This window comes from Canis lupus, chromosome 23 (assembly GCF_003254725.2).
Source record: "Canis lupus dingo isolate Sandy chromosome 23, ASM325472v2, whole genome shotgun sequence".
Lineage (NCBI taxonomy): Eukaryota > Metazoa > Chordata > Mammalia > Carnivora > Canidae > Canis > Canis lupus.
This window is the reverse complement of record NC_064265.1, coordinates 37,565,298-37,587,107: the sequence shown is the minus strand read 5'-3', so window position 1 is coordinate 37,587,107 and position 21,810 is coordinate 37,565,298. Positions and strand designations below refer to the sequence as shown.

Here is a 21,810-nt window from a genome sequence, read left to right as displayed (position 1 = left end):
TGGAGGGGGCTGGAGGGGGCGGGGCTGGAGGGGCTGGAGGGGCTGGAGGGGGCGGGGCTGGAGGGGCTGGAGGGACTGGAGGGGGCGGGGCTGGAGGGGCTGGAGGGGGCTGGAGGGGGCGGGGCCGGAGGGGCTGGAGGGGCTGGAGGGGCTGGAAGGGGCGGGGCTGGAGGGGCTGGAGGGGCTGGAGGGGGCGGGGCTGGAGGGGCTGGAGGGGCTGGAGGGGCTGGAAGGGGCGGGGCTGGAGGGGCTGGAGGGGCTGCAGGGGGCGGGGCTGGAGGGGCTGGAGGGGTTGGAGGGGCTGGAGGAGCTGGAGGGGGCGGGGCTGGAGGGGCTGGAGGGGCTGGAGGGGGCGGGGCTGGAGGGGCTGGAGGGGCTGGAGGGGCTGGAGGGGGCGGGGCTGGAGGGGCTGGAGGGGCTGGAGGGGCTGGAGGGGGCGGGGCTGGAGGGGCTGGAGGGACTGGAGGGGGCGGGGCTGGAGGGGCTGGAGGGGCTGGAGGGGGCGGGGCTGGAGGGGCTGGAGGGACTGGAGGGGCTGGAGGGGGCGGGGCTGGAGGGGCTGGAGGGGCTGGAGGGGCTGGAGGGGGCGGGGCTGGAGGGGCTGGAGGGACTGGAGGGGGCGGGGCTGGAGGGGCTGGAGGGGCTGGAGGGGGCGGGGCTGGAGGGGGCTGGTGGCGCTGGAGGGGGCGAGCTGGAGGGGGCTGGAGGGGGCTGGAGGGGGTGGAGGTGGCGCCTTGGAGGCCAGCCGCCCGCAAGAGGGCGGGGGCTGGAGGGGACGGGGCTTGGAGGGGCGGAGGCGGGTGCTGGAGGGGACAGAAGCTGGGGGGGACGGGGCTGGAGGGGGCGGGGATGGGGAGAGGGGGTCGGTGGAGGAGAGGGGAGTTAGAGGCGGAGGGGAGGGGGAAGCGGAGGGTGCGGGGTGGCGGGGCGCTACGAGGGACAGGGCCGAGGTCCAGGAGGAGGCAGAAGCTGGGGACCCGGGTGCTTGGCCGTCGGTGCGGCCCGGGGCGGGGGAGGCGGGGGAGAGGTCGCCAAAGGGCAGCTGCGCCCCGGCCCGCGGCCGCCCCGCGCTCTCCGGCCCCGCCTCCTCCCTCCGCAGGCCGGGCGGGCGCCTGGATGAAGGAGGCGGCTCGGGGCTGGGCCCGCGGCCGAGGCCTGGGGAAATATGAAGGAGGGACATGCAAAAGCGGTTGCGGCTTTGGACGTGGATGGGGACGGGAAAGAGTTTAGAGATGTGGCCTTGAGCAGTGGCTTTGGGGCTTGTAAATTTAAGGATTTGGGGGCAGAGTAAAGGCTCCCAGAGAAATCCACGTTCTGGTCCTGGAACCGGTCAATGTGTCACCTTACCTGGCAGCAGCGACTTTGCAGATGTGATTAAAGTTACAGACCTTGAGGTGGGATTGTTACCCTTGACTCTATGGGGAAGAGGGGCGGGTGGGGGGTGAGCTAGTTGCCTGAGTCTGGGAGCATAAAGCCCAGAAAACATTCTCCCCTGGGGTCAGAGACATGCACTGAGGGGTGTCCCCCTCTCCGCCCCCGTTGCTGGCTTTAAAGATGGAGGAAGGGGACATGAGCCAAAGAATTCCCACAGTCTCTAGAAGCAGAACAGGTGTGGAAATGTGTTCTCCCCAGATCTCCACAGAGGGACCCAACTCTGCTGACACCTTTAGTTCAGTGAGAACCACTGTGGGACTTCTGGTCTCCAGAAGAGCCAAATAATTGATCGTCCATCTATTAGGATATAAAACAGTTGGGGGCACTTGGGTAGCTCTGCGCCTTTAGCCTCCCACTCTTGATTTCGGCTCAGGTCACGATCTCAGCCTGGTGGGATCCAGTCCCTGCTTCGGCTCCCCACAGCGTGTGGTCTGTTTGAGATTCTCTCTCTCTCTCTCCCTCTGCCCCTCCCCTGGCTTGCACATGTGGCCTCTCTTGTGCTCTCTCTCTCTCTCTCAAAATAAATTAATAAAATCTTTTTAATAAGGATATAAAATAGGCTTTTAATGAATGTTTAGTGGAAGAATGAATTTAAAAAGAAATTGGAATAAATTAATTCACAGTAAACTGCAAATGGAAACTAGTCCGTTCTCTGCAGGGCTACTTGCATTTCTAAGTGTGTATTTTAAACTCAGATGGCTCTAATAGAAGGAATTAATTGGTGGCTCAAAGTGAAGCGGAGAGGTAGGGAAGAGCAAGGGGGGATTCTGCGTTTGGTCAGACGTGATTTTGCAGCGAGTGTACCCCCAGGATTTCGTGCTCCTAGATTAGTTCTACTTTGTGCAGCCTCCTCTTCTGCTGGGCCCTAGTCCCGTGTGGGGTGAGAGAGAGGGCTTACAGGGCCCTGACTGGGACTGAGCACATGCTTAGGGAGCAAAGAATGATGAGGAAGGCCACTGCACAGAGCACAGGGACAGAGTAAGGGTCAGAAACCAGATGCACCACCACAGGTGAGGGAGGAATCCTTCTGCACCGTGGGAAGGTTCATAAAGGAAATGCAACCCCGGGATTAGGTTCAACTGCAAGGGACAGAAACCCATCAACAGTGGTTCAAACAATATAGGAGCTCATTTCCTTTTCATAAAAATGAAGTTCATGGATAAGCAATCCTGGACTGCTACCGAAGCTTCGAGATCATGAGGAATCCAAGCTCCTGCTACTTTATTACACTGCCATCTTCTTTGTGAGTTCCACTTCAGAGCCCACATTCCGGACAGAGAAGTGGACACAGAAGTGCACGTTCTCTCTGTATAAGGACATTTCTCAGAAACTGCATGCGACACTTTTGCTTAGATTCCACTGGCCGGACTTATGGACTTAAGATCATATGTAGCTGCAAAATAAGATGGGAAATACAGTCTTTTTTCCAGGCAGACATGTGCCCAGCTGAAAATGAGAGCTCCTGTTACTTCCAGAAAAAGGGAAAGATGGATATCGGGAGATAACAATCTGGACCAGCTGCCAGGGTCACAGGGGTAACGGGAGCAGTGGAGATACGCACCACTTTGCAAGTACTATGTGGGTTCCCCACACGTTGAGCATTTGTAAATCAGGGGCACCCTGGAACTCATTTCACTGCTGTTATATAATTTTAGGTGTGACTCACATGGACTGAATATAGGAGAGGTTAAACGTGTTTGGGGCTCCTGCAAAGCTGGCCAAGCTGCTGGCAGCCTTCCTACTACCCATTCTCTGCTGCCATTACTCAGTGTTAGCATGGGTGCAGCAACATAGGAAAACAACATCCCCTAGTCTTTCTTGCATCTGGGGTACCCATGTGACAGCAGGTGACATAAGCAGAAGCTGATAGTTGAGGCTTCTCAGAAAGCTCTTAAAAAAAACAAAAAGATTTATTTATTTATTCGATTCTACAGAGTGAGAGAGCAAGCAAGGGGAGGGGCAGAGAGAGAAGGAGACAAGCAGCCAACTTGGAACTCGATCCCAGGACCCAGAGATCAAACTGAGCTGAAACCAAGAGTTGGACACTCCACCGGCTGAGCCACCGGGTGCCCCTGGACCGATGCATCTCTAGACCCTGTGCAGAGACATTCAATTACACAGTTTAAAAAGTAGGCGGTGAGCAGGTTTTACAGTTTGTACTGGGATTGTTTTATTCAGAATTTGTCCTGTGGACCCCGCTTTGAAGCACACAGTAACTGTTGTGAAGAGAAGAGGGATTCTAGAAGTGAGGAGTAAGCACACAATCTTTTTGGGGTTTTGAGAAGAACACTGGGATTTGAATTGAAAATGTGACATCCAGCCCTGCTGGTGGCCAAATGCAGGTCAGCGATGCTCAGACAGGCCTCTCACCCTCCAGTGTAGATGGTCATGGACATTCCCCAAACACAAAAGTGATGAAAGGACCCCCCTCTTCTGTTGAGTCTGAGTGACTGCCGCCCCATCACTAGTTGCACACACTCCAGTGCTCCCACATTCCAGATAAGATTAAATGTCCAATTACCAAGCGGCTCTGTTCTTGACAGCACCCAATCTAGGACAGCTCCCCCATCCCCACCCTCATCCTCATGCCCCTGGGCATCACCCAGCTGATGGCGCAGCCTGTTAGGAGCCCCTCACAGCTCCCTCCCGAGCCTCTGGGGGCTTTCTCTCAAGCCCATAGACCCAACATATGGTTTCCTTTTGCTGCAGGTGAGCTCCTAGCAATCTCTGATGAGCAGCCTTTAGCAGAGCACCCCAAAGCTGGAGCTTGAAGCCCCTCCCCTCTCTAGTGGTTCCAATGGAGGTTCAGGGGCCAGGACCTGCCGGCAGGGGCCAGCACCACCGTGAGTAGGAACTCTTGCTAATTCATTAACCTTGGCCTCCAAGGGCTCCTGCACCTGTGTTTCCATGTCCTCCCGCACTGACTGGCAGGATGGGGGAAGGCCGTGCACCGTGAGACGGCAGCCACCACCTTCCCGGGCCCGCACCCCGGGCTGCAGATCCTGGGGAGCTCCCCTCTCCCGCATGCTCTTTCCATAGCCATCGTTCAGTACTGATGGGTCCCCATGGAAAACAGGCAAAACCTCTAGTGAGGAAACAGGTAGGGAAGGGGTGGGGGGCCCTTCTAAGGGGTGCTTAGAGGGCAGAGGAGTTTTTCCTGAGGCTGTGCACGTCTGAAATTTATTAGCACTAGATGTAGGAGATTCGGTGAGAGCAGGCCTTGCAAGCATTTGCAGGTGTTTTTGAAAGGTGTTCCAATCAGGAGACATCCCAAATGAAGACTGTAACTAAAAGGGCCGAGGAAGGTTTTCCAGCGAGAGACCTACGAGTGGCACACTGATGACCAGCGTCCGATAGTTTCTCAAGGACGTGAATGGAGTAGGAGGGCACCGGGTGGCACAGTGGGTTAAGCAAGAGACTTCTGGTTTCGGGCTCAGGCTGTGATCCCAGGGTCTTGAAATCCAGCCCCAGGTCGGGGTCCACGCTAGGTAAGGGGTCTGCTTGAGATTCTCTCCCTCTCCCTCTTTCCCTCCCCGCTCGTGCTTTCTCTCTCTAAAATAAGTAAATAAATCTTTCAAATGCCCAAAACACCCGAGTCTTCCACTTGGGCTGTCTCAGGGCTTCTCAACCCCAGCTGCAGGTCAGAATCGGCTAGGAGAGTGAAAAGAACGCTTATGGCCAGGACCTTACCCCAGACCAATTGCATCAGAATTTCTGGGCTGGGGGCCCCCCTAAGTGTTTGCTGCTCAGGTCATTCCACCACGCAGCCAGGGTGGAGGGGCACTGGTGTGTGGAAGGACGCTGAGACCAGGGATCGGGAATCTGCGCTCCCCTTCCTCAAGCAGGGTGTTTTGCCACTTTCATCTAATTGTCCTCATCTACAAAATGAAGGAGGTTGAAGATGAGGGTTTCTGAAACTTCAGTGTGCCCACAAATTGCATGGGGATCTCGTCAGCGGGAGATTCTGGTACAGTAGGTCTAGAGTAGAGTCTAAGATCCTGCACTTCCAAGAAGTTTCTGGATGATGCTGATAGGGCTGGTCCGTGGACCACCCTTTGAATAGCAAGCTGTAGATTAGTGGTTCTCAAAGCGTAGTTTCCAGACCAGCTGCATCAGCATCACCTAGGAAATTGTTAGAAAGGCAAAATCGTGGAATCTGTCACAGACCTACTGGCTCAGGAACTGTGGGGTGGGACCCAGCTCTCTATTTTAACATGCTCTCTAGGTGATCCTGACGCACGCTCAGGTTTGAGGTTCGCTGTCCTATGAATTCCAAAATTTCTTCTGGCTCTGGGATTCCCTGGTGTCTGGTCTTTTTGATGGTTGCAGAAATTGCTGGCAACTCCTCAGTACCCCAGAAGGGAAACCTATCAACACTACAGGTGCCCCTGGGGGATCACTACCACATGCTCCTTTCCAGTGGTTCCATCTCTTTGATTTTTCCACCATTTGAAAGTGTATAGAAAAAAATGGGTATGGAATAGTAACTATCACAAAACCAGAAGTGTTACAAGGATGTGAAGAAGGTGGAACACCTGTGCAGCCATTCTTTTGTAGGAATTACAATGGATACAGACAATGTGGAAAGTAGAATGGTGGTTACTCGAAAAATTAAAAATAGAATTGCCATATGATCCAGCAATTCCACTTTTGGGTATCTATTAAGAACAATTGAAAATAGGATCTTGGGGATCCCTGGGTGGCTCAGCAGTTTAGCGCCTGCCTTGGGACCAAGGAGTGATCCTGCAGACCTGGGATCGAGTCCCATGTCAGGCTCCCTGCATGGAGCCTGCTTCTCCTTCTATGTCTCTGCCTCTCTCTCTGTCTGTGTCTCTCGTGAATAAATAAATAAAATCTTAAAAAAAAAAAAAAGGATCTCAAAGACTGTACCCTTATGTTCACAGTGGCATTATTCACAGGAGCCAAAAGGTGGAAACAACTCAAGGGTCCGTCGAGAGATGAATGGATAGACAAAATGTGGTGTAGACATATCATGGAATATTATTCAGCCTTAAAAAGGAAGGAGATTTTGACACTTCCTACAATATGGATGAACCTTGCGGAAGTTATGCTAAGCTATGCTAAACTTATCACAATAAGACCAGTATTGGATCATTCCACATCTATGAGACACATAGAGCAGCCAAATGTACAGAGACAGATGGTAGAAGGGTGGTTGCCAGGGGCTGGGGAGAGGGTGTGGGGAGTTGCTTCAAGTGTACAGAGTTTCAGATTTGTATGATGAAAAAGAGTAGTGGAGATGGAGTTCTGGATGGCGTTCAGATTGGACAATAGTGTGAATGTACTTGCTGTCCCTGCCATGCACTCTTAAAAATGGTTAAGATGATAAAGTACTTGTTTTGCGTGTTTTATCACAATTTAGAAAATATGGAAACTACTCTTAGTTCATGGACTGTACAAAAATAGGCAGTGGTCCCCATGGGCCTGTGGGCCAGAGATCACTGACCCCTGTCCTATAGGATTGCATCAGCGGCCAATCCTCCCTAATTCAGAAAGGACCCAAAATTTCATGTGGCAAGATAATGAACCAATACAGCCCCCCAAAGGCGGTTAGGTGGAAAATCTTGTTTCATAGTGAGTGAAAGAAAAATGTGCTATTTTATTGAAAAGTAGAAATCAACTTTGGCAAGTTCTCTGCAAGCATCAACATGGAGAAATACTTTGGAGCTTTTCCCTAAACCTTGCTGCTTTCCTTCTTGAGCATGAGAGAGTGGATTTTGCTGAGCCATTCCCTGTCATGATCTGGGGTGTGAATAACCTGCCTCTAGTCATCAGAGCGTCTCTGCCCCTCTGGCTCTCTGTTATTTTTGGAGGCAAGTGTAATATTCCAGGTGCTTTCTTGGTTCCTTGACAAATAGCACTGTTTTTTATTTTTAAAAAAATTTTTAAAAAGCTCATGTAGACCATTTGTAGAGGAATGGAAGAACCAGTGATTATAATATAGCGACTGCTTGAAGTATTACATGGCCCTTTAAAGAACGAATGAGAAGTCTACGTGTTGCTGTGGGAAATACTGCTGTCGTGGTCTGGAGAGGAAAAAATAAAACAGTGACAGATGGATACGGTGACTTCGGCGATACTCAATATTTGCACACAGGCTGAGCTGGAAGGGAACTTCAGGGAAGCGAAGATGGCCATGCAGGCATCTGGCGGGATGTGGTAGGACTTGGGACTATGAAAAGGACAATCATCCCACACCCAGAGGGTTCTCTGTTCAAATCCTGACCCTCCCACTCCTTAGCTTTGTCATTTTGAGTACATGACTCACCTACTCCAGGCCTCAACTTCCCATTCTTTGTTTTTAAGATTATTTATTTATTTATTCAGGAGATACATACAGAGAGAGAGAGAGAGAGAGAGGCAGAGACATAGACAGAGGAAGAAGCAGGCTCCATGCAGGGAGCCCGACGTGAGACTCGATCCCGGGTCTCCAGGATCACGCCCTGGGCTGAAGGTGACGCTAAACCGCTGAGCCACCTGGGCTCCCCTCAACTTCCCATGCTTCTTTGTAGATTAAAATGAGAGATTAAGCCCATGACACTTGATAGGCTTAATAAGCAGTAGGAATTATTCTTACAGGAGAAGAATTTTAAAAGTGTTGTCATAAAGTGGCTATAATAATTTTAAAGACTTTAAAATATTGCTGGTTAATAGTAATACATGTTTACTATAGAAAGTTTGAGCAGTACTTAAAAACCGTAAAAAAAAATTCCCTTCTGATCACACCAGCCAGAGATGGGCATACTTACATCTCAGAGTGCGGTGCCACCGACCTATTCAAACCCTGGACCTGCCTGTCACTCCTTAGGGACTTTGTCCATCTCCCTTAGGTTTCATTTCCTGATCTATAAAGGGGGTTCAATAGCACCTCCTCACAAGGTTGCGTGAACATTCAATCAGGATGTTTGTAAAACGCTCAGCCAGGCGGATAACAGATGCTCAGATTGTTGTTTATTATTAATACCACTGTTGCTATGAAAGAGATACATGGGCAGCCCGGGTGGCTCAGCGGTTTAGCGCCACCTTCGGCCCAGGGCGTGGTCCTGGAGACCCGGGATCGAGTCCCACATCGGACTCCCTGCATGGAGCCTGCTCTCCCTCTGCCTGTGTCTCTGCCTCTCTCTCCCTGTGTCCCTCATGAATAAATAAATAAAATCTTAAAAAAAAAAGAAAGATACGTTTCTTCGTTCCCTGTCCCCTTATACAAATGCATGCACCATTTGCCCCAGAACACCTTTCCTCTCTCTGCTGGTGTCTGCAGCTCACCACGAAAATCTACGTGCTTCTAAGTGAGCCAGGAAGAGTGGGGACTCAAACAGACACATGACCAGTGTCTCCAAGACATAGAATTGCCAACCCATATATAGATTTTTTTTTTAATTTTTTATTTATTTATGATAGTCACACACACACAGAGAGAGAGAGAGAGGCAGAGACACAGGCAGAGGGAGAAGCAGGCTCCATGCACCGGGAGCCCGACGTGGGATTTGATCCCGGGTCTCCAGGATCGCGCCCTGGGCCAAAGGCAGGCGCCAAACCGCTGCGCCACCCAGGGATCCCCCATATATAGATTTTTATCTTCCTTGGTGTCTTATTGCCATGCAATACATGAGACATCTTCAAGTGTACCACTCGATAAATAGTGACTTATGGAAAGCGCTCACGAAACCATCTCTGCAGTCGAGAGAGAGAGAGAGAGAGAGAGAGAGAGAGAGAGAGAGAGAGAGAGAATCCAGCCCCACAGTCCCTCGGGTCCTTGTGGGCCCTCCTGCCAGCCGCCCTGCCCCCAGATGCCTTCGGATCTGCCCTGGACCCTACAGATTACTTTGCACCCCCTGGGCTTTTATACAAGCGAGTCACGCAGCTCCTGGGCTCTTGCCCTGCTTATCTCACGCAGGACAGTGACTCTGAGCCTCACTCCTGCTGTTCCGTGTGCTAGTCGTGGTCTCTGTTTGGCTGAGCAGTGAGCGTGCTGTTGTTCGGATAAACCGTGGTTTGTCTCCCCAACCTCCTGTTCACAGGCCTTCGGGTCGTTTCTGTATTTTGGCCAAGGCGAGGTAGGCTGCTAGGAGCCTCCCTTGCAAGTCTGGCCGCGGATGTGTTTTCGGTGCTTCCACTCCGATTTTAAAAAATAAGTATTCTCTCCGGGTGCTGGTTTGTCCAGCCCCCTTTGTCAGGAACATGGAGCCAGGGCATGCACCTTGCTTTTGGGTCGCACTCTCGTGGATTAGGTTTTCAGTAGGGCTGTTTTTTGTGCTCTATTGTCACAGGGTGCCAAGCACCCCTTTCCTGCTTACATTAAGTGCAGGAGCCACAGAGGTCAGTTAGGATTTTTAGGCAGGAGGCTTATGGCAGCCACTGTAGGGATCTACGCTTCGGGACCCTTTGCAAGGGCTTGGCTCAAGCAGATGGAGAGCCTGAGTCTGCAGCTGCACCTGGCTTCTTAGCTCCCCCGTGAGGCCGAGAAACGGGGAAACTGAGGCGCAGAAGAGGTGCTTTGAGATGGTTGGGCCAGGCACCCTCTACTAGGACTGCCTTTCCTTTCCCACTGGCCTGACCTTACGTTTTGTTGAGAAGCCAGATGCCTGAGGTGATGTCACTTAAAGACAAGGAAGGACACACTGAGGTCTTCTTAATTAAAAGGGACGGTCTACATTATTTACCAATTAACTCCTGGCTCCTCCTCAGGGTCCTATAATCCTGAACGAAATATTTCCAACATCACAATGCTCGTCCAAAAATAAATAAATATCAGCACCCCACAGATGTTTCCTTATTTGCTGAAGGAAAAAGAAGATAAACACAGTTATTGTGACTCACAATATTTGTGTAAAAGACACCACAGTAGAGCCCTCCTAAGTGCTCCCAACCATAATATTTGGGGAACTTTAATTTTTTTATCTTAGATGGCTCTGCGCCACTCTGATGCAGCTTTGGGCTCCCCACCCCAGTGTTAGCAGTTGGGGTAAAGTCAGAAGGGCTTTGGGGGATGACCTGGTGCGTCCAGGAATCGCCTTCTCCCCTCCCCAGGGCCCAGAGGCTGGTCTCCCGTCTTCAGCCTGTGGGGGGGACACCCAGCTACGGCCCCCGACACCTCTGCAGGCCCGCTCACCATGGCTGAAGCAGGTGCTCTCCAACCCGAGAGAATGCCAGAAGCCTCAGGAGGACACGCGGACCAGACAGCAGTGGGCTGGGCCCCACCTGAGGGCTGTGACCCCGGCAGGGCAGGCCCAGGCGTTTGTATTTCTGTCAGGTTCCCAGGTGCTGTTGCTGTTCCTCGGACCTCACTTTGAGAACCGCCAGCCCAGCACTTCTCTTTCTCCCCCAAACTCCCTAAAATGTTCATTCACAGCCGGGATGGACTTGCAGCAGTCTGACAGGGGACCCTCCGCAGGGGGTTTGGGCTTCAACAGGGGGGATGAATTTAGAGGGATAAGAAAGGCCACTTTGCTGGTTCCCAGGCCTGGAGAAAGGAGAATGGTCTCAAGGGGTCAGGAGTCTGCCTGGTACCTTCTGGAAGGTACCCAGATTTGGTCACTCCGTGGAGATGACTGCTTGGAGAGATTTGTCCTAGATTCTCTGTGGCTGTTTGAAGTCTGGGGTGTCCGAACCCAGCCCTCAGGACTACACCAGAGAGAGGCGGGAACCTGAGGCCTGAGCCTGGCACCCTAGTCCATCTTGGTGGCCTGAGAGGATGTCCATGGGCCTGGAGGAAAGCAGCCATTGGGAACAAGTGTCATGTTGGGGGCAGCCCAGGGAGCCTGAGACCTGAGCCCGGAAGGGGGCAAGCAGTCTGCCGGGCGGCCCCCCTGAGCAGCTGAGCAGAAAGTGTGGGGAGATGAAGGTGGAGATGGCTTCCCAGCTTGGGGGCAGGGGTGACTCAGGCTACATCCCAGCACAATGCCCTGTGTCTGGGCCTGGCAAATGAGGCACAGCGCAGCTCCCAGGGCACGCCCAGGGCTGACCTAAGGGCTCTAGGCCCTGGTGCTGCCATCTTGGCCTGTTTCTCTGGCCCCTGACGTCTAAGAGCCCTTCCTTACCGTGGCTATCCTCCATACTACCCTCCTCCTTCCATCCCCACTCTGGGCCCTTTCGGGCTTCAGGGAAACATACTCCGATTGTCTGGTGTCAGACTGCCCCAGGGGGCCTATCCTGGCCACTTCCTGTTTCTCCATCCAGCTTCCCAATTCTTGGTCCTTGATGCCCACTCTGGGCCCCTCCCATTCAGAGGCTGGTCAGTGAGCCCAGCTGCATCCTGTGACTCTGCTCCTTGCTTCCGGGTGGGACCTGGGACGTGCTGGCAGGTCACTAGCCTGCTTTAAAGTTTTTTGTTTTTTTTTTTTTTAAGATTTTATTTATTTATTTTAGAGAGAGAGCACACCTGTGTGAGTGGGAGAAGGGGCAGAAAGGGAGGGAGAGAGAGTGGGAGAATCTGGAGCAGATTCCTCAAGACGTAGGACACAGTCTCACGACCCCGAGATCGTGGCCGGAGCTGAAACCAGGAGTCAGATGCTTGACTGACTGTGCCACCCAGGTACCCCTGCTTTCAAGTTCTTTTCAGCCTTACACCGGCTTCCACCTGCCGGTGACCAGTGGGACAGTTCTGGGGTCATACCCTCCTCTTTGAGACAGTCACTTAGCCTCTCTGGCAGATCCTAGGTCTATTAATTCCCCCAAGGAGGATAGGAAGAGGATCACAATACAGTCTACGGAGTCTGTCGATGCTGCTAAATTGGACCATAGTCCTGGAGCCTTGGGGGAGACCAAGGCACATTCTGTGAGGAAAGATCCACTGAAGGCATCAAATTATCTACACAGTGTTAGAGGAGGAGCGAATGGGAAGGACCTTCTGGGTTGTCTGGATATTGAACTTGCAGAAGGATCCTCAGGTCACTCTGGTCCAGTCTCTAGCTTGACGACGCACAACTTGAAGGCATCATCTTAGGGCTCCTGGGTTTAGCAGAGTGCTTAATGCATAGCATGGGGCCAACATCATGTTCTTGAAGACAAAAACTTACAAATTTTACATGTATAGGGGAATTAAAACCTAAAGAGGTTATCTGACCAAGATCATAAAGCTGGTTTCTAATTGAGTCATGACTTTCAACCAAGGCCACTGCTGCTCCATCATTAGCCATAGTTTGTCATTCATTCATGGAATACGCACTGAGTCTCCTCATCTGAGGGAGAGGGGCTGTGGGGTACAAGTCCCTTTTCACACTCACAATCATTTACAATCTACTGATGAAGATATGATAAATGTATAAAACTAGATGTGATAGATGCCGGTACTTACTAAGTGATTTAAATGAATCTTTTCTAGGAATCATTTGCACGGACACAGAAAGCACGAACGAACCTCCTCTGGCGGGCTTTCTTATCTCAGTAAATAACCAGTTGCTTAGGCTGGCTACTGGCTCTTCCTAGCTCCTTTCTTTCCGCCACCACCCTGTCAACAAATCCTATCGGATCGATCTTCAACTCCACCCAGAATCTAACCACTCCTCATACACCTCTGTGCTATCACCCCGGGGGCACCCAGCAACCTCGATCCCTCACAGGATTAGGGTATTAGCTCACTGGCTCGCTGACTGCCATGCTTTCCTTGAGACCTCTCTCAACTCGGTAGTCAGAGCAATCCACAGGAGCTAAGTGGGTCGTGTCATTTCACTGCTCAATACCCTCCACCACTGGGCTCCTACCATTCCCCCTCACCCGTTTTCCTCTGGCCACACTAATGTCCTTGTGGCCTCTGGAGCACACCCTGCATTTTATTTCTTCTGCCCCTGAGGACCTTTCTCCACACATCCTTGACTTCCTTTCCTCATCTCTTCATTCAACTCTCCTTCCTGGGGAGGTCCGCCTGGACGACCTAATTTCAAAGCATACCCCTGTACCTTCCGCCCTCACTCGTGGCACTCCCGGGCTCCTTTGTTGTGCGCGGTCATACTTATTACCATCTGATAGTTTTTACTCATTTAGGCTTCCTTCTCCCTGTGGATTGTAAGCTCCAGTGCAGCAGTGACTTTGGCAGTATCTTCACTCCTGACACATCTGATGTAGAGTCTAGGACTGAGACTCAGACTCAGGATTTGTAATTTACATTAGCCTAAACTTTAAGAATGTGCTCCACATTAACACAAATATCTGAGGCTCTGTATTGAAAAGGGCCTCCACATGACAGAGTCATGGTCCCACCTATGCATTTTTTTTTTTTTTTGACAGAGTGTGTGCACAGTAGGTGTCATGGCAGACAGTGCAGGAAGGGGGAAGCAGACTCCCCACTGAGCAGAAAGCCTGATGTGGGGCTCGATCTCAGGACCACCTGAGCCAAAGGCCGACACTTAACCGGCTGAGCCACCCAGATATCCCCAACTATGCATCCGTATCAGTAAGATTTTGTTGAGCTTCTTCTGTAGTTTAATTACGAAAAGAGGCATGTGTATTTCCAAGTGTAAAATTACAACATTGACTATGCCTTTTCAAACTATAGACCTTCCCTCCCCTGAGCCCTCTGTTACTTCTGGGAGATTGATATGCCTCTCTATGGGGTCATTTATCCCATCCTGCATTGAGAATCCATCTAAAATGATGGGTTCTTCTTTAATAGGCAGTATGGCTTTCTCAGTTCTCAGCTGAGAAATATGCTAAACTTGGAAAACAATGTTGTTCACTAGGCAAAAGAATTCTTCCTTGATGAGCAAAAACTATATATTTACGGACTAAACTCCAAGGCAAAAAAGTAGATCAACACAAGGGAAGCACAAAGGTTTTTTTTTTATTTTTTTTTTTAAGATTTTATTTATTAATGAGAGACACAGAGAGAGGCAGAGACAAACACAGAGGGAGGAGAAGCAGGCTCCATGCCAGGAGCCCGATGTGGGACTCGATCCCGGAACCTCAGGATCACACCCTGAGCTGAAGGCAGATGCTCAACCCACTTAGCCACCCAGGTGTCCCAGCACAAAGATTTTGATAGTATGAAACAAAGAGGATTTGAAATAGAAAGCAGAAAAAATTCTTGATAGGACTAGTAGTGTCAGCAATCAGAATTCAGCAGTGCTAGCTATGCCTTCACATTCTGGTGTATACATATAAAGGGACTTTATCTGGCCTCAGGTGTCTCTTGTAATCATGCAATTTTGAAAGGGAATTAAAGAACTAGCTTGTTTACATCTCAGGATAGAACTTGTGGTCTTTGAGGTTTCTGACAAGTTCTATTCTAAGACATTGGCTGGTATGAGCAGGATTCTAGTATTTCGATTAAAGTAAGATCCCTAGATATTCAGGACCCTATTCCTTCCTTTTTATTAATCATAAACTCTTCTGTTACAAGGGGTAAGTTTTGCAGAGGTTTATTTAGAAATGCCAAGATGGCTACTGTGGCACTAATGGGGCTTTTCTCCCATTCTGGCTTCTCTCATTGGGGGCACATGTTACCCACTAACCTGGTCTTTGGTGCTGTTACTTTGTATTCTCTAGACAATTCAGCAAAATGGTCCAACATGGTCAAATTCCAACATTCAAAAGGACTGCACTGAAGGTCAACCTGTAGGGAAGGCTAATGTGCAGGAGTCAATGCAAGCCCTGAATAACCAGAAGCTGATGTCAACTTTTTTGAGAAAAGCAGAACATGGGATTCTTCAAAAACATAGGCTAAAAAAGTCAGCTCTGAACCACTTACCCAGACAGGAGGGGAATACATTCCTGCACACTGGATGTGCACAGCTATTGCGAATGAAGGGATCCATACTGTAGGTCCGGTCCTCAAGTCTGTTGAATTAGTAATATTACATAAAAAATCAGCCTAATTAAGTGCAAGACAACAATCTTGAGCCCTTTTGTTCTTCCTTACTGAGGATGTTTCATGTTTGCTATTTCCTTATGAATAGGTGAAGTACAATAATTTTAAACAAGAATAATTTTTTTTCAACATGAATTTTTTTTTAAAGATTTTATTTATTCATGAGACACAGAGAGAGAGAGAGAGAGAGAGAGAGAGAGAGAGAGAGAGAGAGGGAGAGACACAGGCAGAGGGAGAAGCAGGCTCCATGCAGGGAGCCAGATGCCAGATGGTGGGACTTGATCCTGGGACTCCAGGATCACACCCTGGGCTGAAGGCAGACACTCAACTGCTGAGCCACCCAGGCATCCCAAGAACTCCTAAATCAGTAAGAAAGTAAGGTCTCACAGAAAATAGACAGGCTTCTTGTAATTTATTTGAGTTATTTCCAAGCGACAGTTACAAAAGTTTTAATTTTTATAATACTCTTGATAAGAAAATAAAATTTAAATAAAAATACATTCTCAACAATACAACATGGTTACACAAATTCACGACATTAAATTTTGATAACTTACATATTCAAACTGGACACTATAAAAACCAATATTACTAGCAACATATTAATTTCCAAGTTAATAAAAATGGAAGCAGATAATATGGGTCAAGACAGGTAATTTAACTCTAGAATGAGTCCTGTACTTTTCACATACTGTAAGGACACCTAAAAGGTTTTTTTGTAGCATTGTCATTACAGATGTACCGTTAGAACAAATTAAAGGTGCTTTTACTTAAAAAAAAAAAAAAAAAAAAGAAAAAAGAAAGAAAGAAAGAAAAAAAAGGAAAAAAAAAATCTGTTTTCTAAAATCTGGCATGAATGAGCCTTTCTGAAAACGAATGAAATTAGGCTTCAGAAACAAACAAAAGCCACATCATTCATCACTTTTTTCTTTTTAATAATAAAGAAATCCTAGTTTGGACACTTAACTATTTATTACCCGTGACATAAACATATTTCTTTGGCAAATAAAATCATTTAGTTTGATAAATTATATTCCTGGGGATAGAAAACTTTGCTATTGCCATCATCTTATTAAATGAATATTAAAAAACCAAACTAAAAAAAGCCACAACAAACAATAACAGATAAACAGATCACTACAACTGCAACTGGTGGAAATGGCTAAACTAAGAACCAGAACTGGCATTTACGGCAAGAGTTTCTTCAAATCATCCTTTTCTCTCCTTCTGGGCATTTTTGAGTTTTTAGGGTGAAGTGAGCTGCCAGGTATTTTTTTTTCAAGTGTGGAAAAGGCAGAAAAAGCATGGTAGCAAAAATCAAAGTACCATAAGTAATAGCAGAGGAATGAGGCCCTTGGAAGCAAGTACCTAGGTTATCTTAGGGTCCTACTGACTTGGTCTCTTATTTCAGTAGACTTTCAAAGAAAATTAATTTAATTTCACATTACTTCTTTTTGGCTGTGCCAAAGCTGGTTAATTCCAGTCAAATAGGCTGTTTAAAAGTGTCATGTGAAGAAAACTATATGACTGAACTCTTCTCTTCTAATTCAGAGTTATGTATTCACACAGCCTTGATCCCTTTGATAATGCCATGATCTTTAAGAGCAATCATGATTGGGGATTTGATATCAGAAATATTTTAAAAATATTTCTTTTGCCTTGAAAAAATAGCAGAGGGCTAAAACAGCCATTAAAGCATAGTAGAGTGGTACTTGGCAATGCTCACATGTCCTTTTCAGGTAGACATCTCAGAGACTCTTAAGAGGAAATTTCAACCTGAATGAAATTCAGCAATGAGAAATTTATTAAATGGTTAAATTCTTTCACATTTATAAATCAGTGTAATTTATGTAACATACAAACTCATAAAATTTAAAGGAGTCTTTCAAACTTGTCTTTAAAGTGGGCTAGGAATAAACCTACCATAATGGAGACTAGGACTGATTCTTAAATAAAACCAATTGATTTTAACAAGTCATTTAGAGAAATACATTGCTCAGTTATAATCATTTATGGAACAACTCTGATTGTGTGCCAATGGTCTTTAAAAAAATTCCTTAGTAACAATATAATTTAAAAAATTACTCACCAATAACATAATTGGCAAAGTGTATCCTGAAATATAGCTTATGCTCAGGAAAACAAACAAAAAAAAAGCACTACTAGCTAGACTTACATTAATAAGTCACAGTTTTAAACAGAAATATGTAAATACTCCAAGGTTTAAAGTACCACATTTAGAAAATGTTTTCAATTTAAAAAGACAAAATAAGAGTACCATGGTTTTTAATACTGATGAAGCAATGTGTATCCCTCTTAACTTCAAGGAGGCAACTTGCTTCGACTGCTTATTTACAATTATGGTTTCTAGGATAAAAGTAAATTATTAGGGAAAAATAGGATTCAAACAGTTGCTTGCCCAAACTCCATTTGGCTAGCAGGCAATAAGAAAACAGCAATGAAATATAAACATTTTCAGGAAAGCACTATTTCTAGACTTAGACACTGATCATTCAACTGATCATAAAGATTAGATACCATATAGTATCTAAAATATAATCTGGGGCAGCCCAGATTATTAAAGTGCGCCGAGTGACTGTTCTCGAGTTAGCTCTCACCCTCTCACTAGGAGGAGAGTGTCCTTATGGTGGCTCTTATAATAACATGGAATAACAGGTGAAGTCAAATGATTCCCCCATCACCTTCTTCCATTGGCTACTGTCTCTTCTTTTCCAGAAGAGATGTCCTTACAAGTCATGTTAACTCGAGCTCTCAAATCAAGAAAATGAGTACCTGATATTTAAAACAATGAAAAAAAATTTAGTGGTCTCACTGTATTTCATCTGCCATCACTCATCCCAAATGTAAACAAGATGCACACAACAGTACATGTTCCCTGATTCCTCCTGTCTGAGTTCTGTTTACATCTTTAAATAGGCAAAAGGATCTACCAACCTTCAAGGATGCTCTGGCAGTTTTCTAAAGTCCCTAATATAATTGTTAATGACTAACAGATGAAAATCTCTCTATTTTCTTTTGTGAAGAGGGAGGGTCTAGATGAACTAAATGGAAAGCTCTGAATTGTCATGGATTGGATTTTCTAGTAAAACACAACACTGGCAGTATAGAGCAGGCACTAATGGTAGTGAAAAGTTCACAGAACATGGAGTGTTACAAGAAGAGATGGTTTCTTGCTATGGAGGAGTTCTCCTTTTGTTACAAAGCTTCTTTAGGAAGATTCTATTAAAAAGAAGCTGCAAACACACGGCTTTTGACATGTAAGATATGAAGGGAATCCTGAGTTTCATATTCTCTAGTAATGCATCAATACCAGGATTCCCAGTTACTTTCAATTATTAAATATTAAATACAATGTGAATACAGTTGACACTGAAGCCAATGTTCATTCTTAAATACCAGGAGCAAAATAAATGATGAATTGAAAAACTCCAACAAAAATAGTATTTTCCAGTTCTTCTGAATCAGTTGGCCATACTCTAAGATGTTTTTCCTACAATTGGATTTTCTCTAGAAAATAAAAGAAAACCATTTTCCAAAAGTTAAAATATATAACACTTTAATAAGTTACAAATTATCTTACAGTATCCATTAAGTGTTTATAATTTCCCCTTGATAATCTCTCATTCAAGTCTTATTTCATTAATTCCAGTATTTACTGATCACTTATTAAATCTTAGGCACTATTTTAGCAGCTGTGGATATAGCAGTGAACAAAATAGACAAAATCTTGCTCTCATAGAGCTTACTTTCTGGTATTGGGAAAGTAAAACAAACAAACTATGTAATACAAGAGAAACCGACTTTTTTTTTTAAAAAGGATTTATTTATTTGAGAGAGAGAGCACAAGCAACTGTGCACATAGAAGGAGTGTCAGAAGGAAAGAAGCAGACTCCCGCTAAGCATGGAGACGGAGGTGGGGCTCCATCCCACAACCCCGAGATCACGATTTGAGTGGTAATCAAGAACTGGACACTCAACCAACTGATCCACCCAGCTGCCCTGAGATGCTGATATTTTGTTTTAGAGAAAAATAAAGGTGGGAAAAGGTAGAGAGAGAGAGAGGGAGGGAGGGGAGGGATAGGTACGATTTTAGAAGGGTGGTCAAGCACTGGATAGGACCTCAAATGGAAATTTCTGGGGACTCCAAGGAAATTGTATTAGCACTGTTAGAAGAGAACCAATTACACTAATGTAGAGAAGATAGGGCAGCCTGCTTCTTCCTCTTCCTTTGCCCCTCCCCCTCACTTGTGTGCTCTCGCTCATTCTCTCTCAAATAAGTAAATAAAATCTTAAAAAAATTTTTTTCCTATTGGTTAAGCCACTTAAATGGGGATTCTAAAAACACTCTAAATGATACGATATAAGATAGTAGGAAACAGCGCCTGGTAGTGGACTAAGCTCCTAGTAAAGCGTTAAATGTTGCTGCTGTCATCCACTGTGATATTCACCTATTTCTGAGATGGGTCCAAAGAATCAACTATAAAATACTTAGATCACTGTCACAGTTGATTTTTTTTTTTTTTTTTTTTTAGTACTTAGTATGTATAAGGCACTGTAGAAAATATTAAGATGGAAGAGGAAGGGTAAAACAAAAACAAGCTACTAAGTGATTTAATGAAATAATTAATTTTAACATTAGAAGTGGTGATAAAGTACACCACCAACATAATGAAACAATACCAGAACTGCAAAGATCACTGTGTGAGTGGCCAGGGGAACTTTTGCACAAGAGGAAGGTTCAGAGCTGGGTCTTGAAAGATGAAGGTGAGCAGGAAGCCTGCGTGTCAGGTATAAGTACAAAGTAGTAGCTGGAATTTTTTTTTTTTAGTATCTGGAATTTCAAACAATGCTTAAAAATATGTTTTAAGTATCTTTTTGTCTGTTTGTTTTAAGTATCTTAAAAAATACTTACTCGCTTCCATATTTTGCACTACTTGATCTTTTCTTCCTATACTTTTCATGAGGTTCATCTAGCTTCTCTATGATGCTTTTTATTTGCTGAATTGTCTTAAAGGTTGTTACAGAATCCTCGATTACAAAATTAGAATAATCATCAGGCTCTTTTTGTGGTCCTTGGTAGACCGCTATAGTTCCACAAGCCTCTACAAAGAACAGTAAAATCTCTGATCAGAAAACTAAGTTCCATAAATCCAATTTTTAGCATAAGAATTTCTTGAGCATCTCAAGCTGGGAAGACTTCCCCCTGCAAATGCACAGATATATCACATACTTTCATTTTATTAATTATGAACAACACATTTATGCAAAACCAGTATCTTCTTGAGTGCCTATGAAAAACGCCCATTTAGGAGTTTATCAACGTCCACATAAGTAATATTTTGGTAAAGCTACGAGTATTTTTAACTTTAAGATAATGCCAAAGCAATTATTTCAGGAATTGGTAGTGAAGGATCATGGTTATATAAAAATATTTTAATTGCATATTTACCTTCCATTTTCTGCAGCTTAAGTAAACTGAGGGTAAAAAGGGAGTAAATTCTTTCTGTTTCTCTGTCTTCATCAATATCTATTTGGATGTCTGCTGGGACACCTCTATGATAAAAATGAAATTAAAGTCATTGAAAAATTCCATTTTGTTAACGTGCCGAAGACTTTGGCTAACTTGAGACTAAAATCAGAACCTCAGAACTTCGCAGAAGGAACCTCAGAAATCTAGTCTCGTTTGACAATTTAATAAAATGGGGACAAGAGAGGTTTGGTTATTATAGAACTCTAATCCAAAATCCAATCAAAAGAGAAATCATTTTCATAACACCTACGCTTCATCACAAAAGCAATATATTACTTCTTAAGTCCATAGGGCTACAACAGGTGTTCTATACAATTAGAGAATACCAAGCCCTTCCTTGCTCAGGCTTGTGCATCTACTTCAACATTGACCCCCCCACCCCACTTTTTTTGACTTGTGCCAACCATTATTTATTTATTTGAGAACATTTTCATTATCCCAAGAAGAAACCCTGCATCCATTAGTACTCCCCAAACCTCCCTCCCCCTAGGCCACCGCAACCACTCATTTACTTTCTGTCTATAATTTTACCTGTTCTGGATACTTGATATAAATGTCATCATATAGTATATATATGGCCTTTGTTTCTGGCTTTTTAGCCTATTTTCAAGGTCCATACATGTTGCCTGTATCAATACTTTATTCTATTTTATGGCCAAATAATATTCCATTCTATTGATATACCACACTTGAAATATTGCTTTTTTTAATCAGAAAGAAACTTACGCAGTACATGGCTTGCAGCCGAGGGCACTTTCACTGGTCTCCAGACAGCAGAGCCAGTTTCCATTTAGATACGCAGAGGGATGATATAAGCTGAGCCTGTTCTGATTGCATCGGCTCACCCTGCAGAGTACGTCTATCCATTCATTAGCTTCTACACAATTATTTGCCTGGACATAGAGTGGTTTCTCCATATGTATTACTTGGAACATCTTCATAGGCAATTAAGATAAAAAGTTAGTAACAGAGTCTAAAAATCAACACAGCACAAACAGAA

General features: G+C 46.1%; 1 protein-coding gene across 3 annotated transcripts in view; it reads right to left on the bottom strand.

The window, feature by feature from the left end:
• Nucleotides 1-15,654: 15,654 nt before the first annotated feature.
• RASA2 (RAS p21 protein activator 2) overlaps nt 15,655-21,810 on the bottom strand; it is a 144,465-nt gene continuing 138,309 nt past the window's right edge. For all 3 annotated transcript variants that reach the window (XM_035704945.2, XM_025448775.3, XM_025448776.3), the window contains 4 exons: nt 21,537-21,745; nt 20,730-20,833; nt 20,193-20,382; nt 15,655-18,787 (listed from right to left, as the gene is read on the bottom strand). In XM_035704945.2, coding sequence (XP_035560838.1) covers nt 18,757-18,787; nt 20,193-20,382; nt 20,730-20,833; nt 21,537-21,745 — 534 coding nt within the window. In that variant the 3' untranslated portion in view covers nt 15,655-18,756. The remainder of the gene's footprint in view (nt 18,788-20,192; nt 20,383-20,729; nt 20,834-21,536; nt 21,746-21,810) is intronic.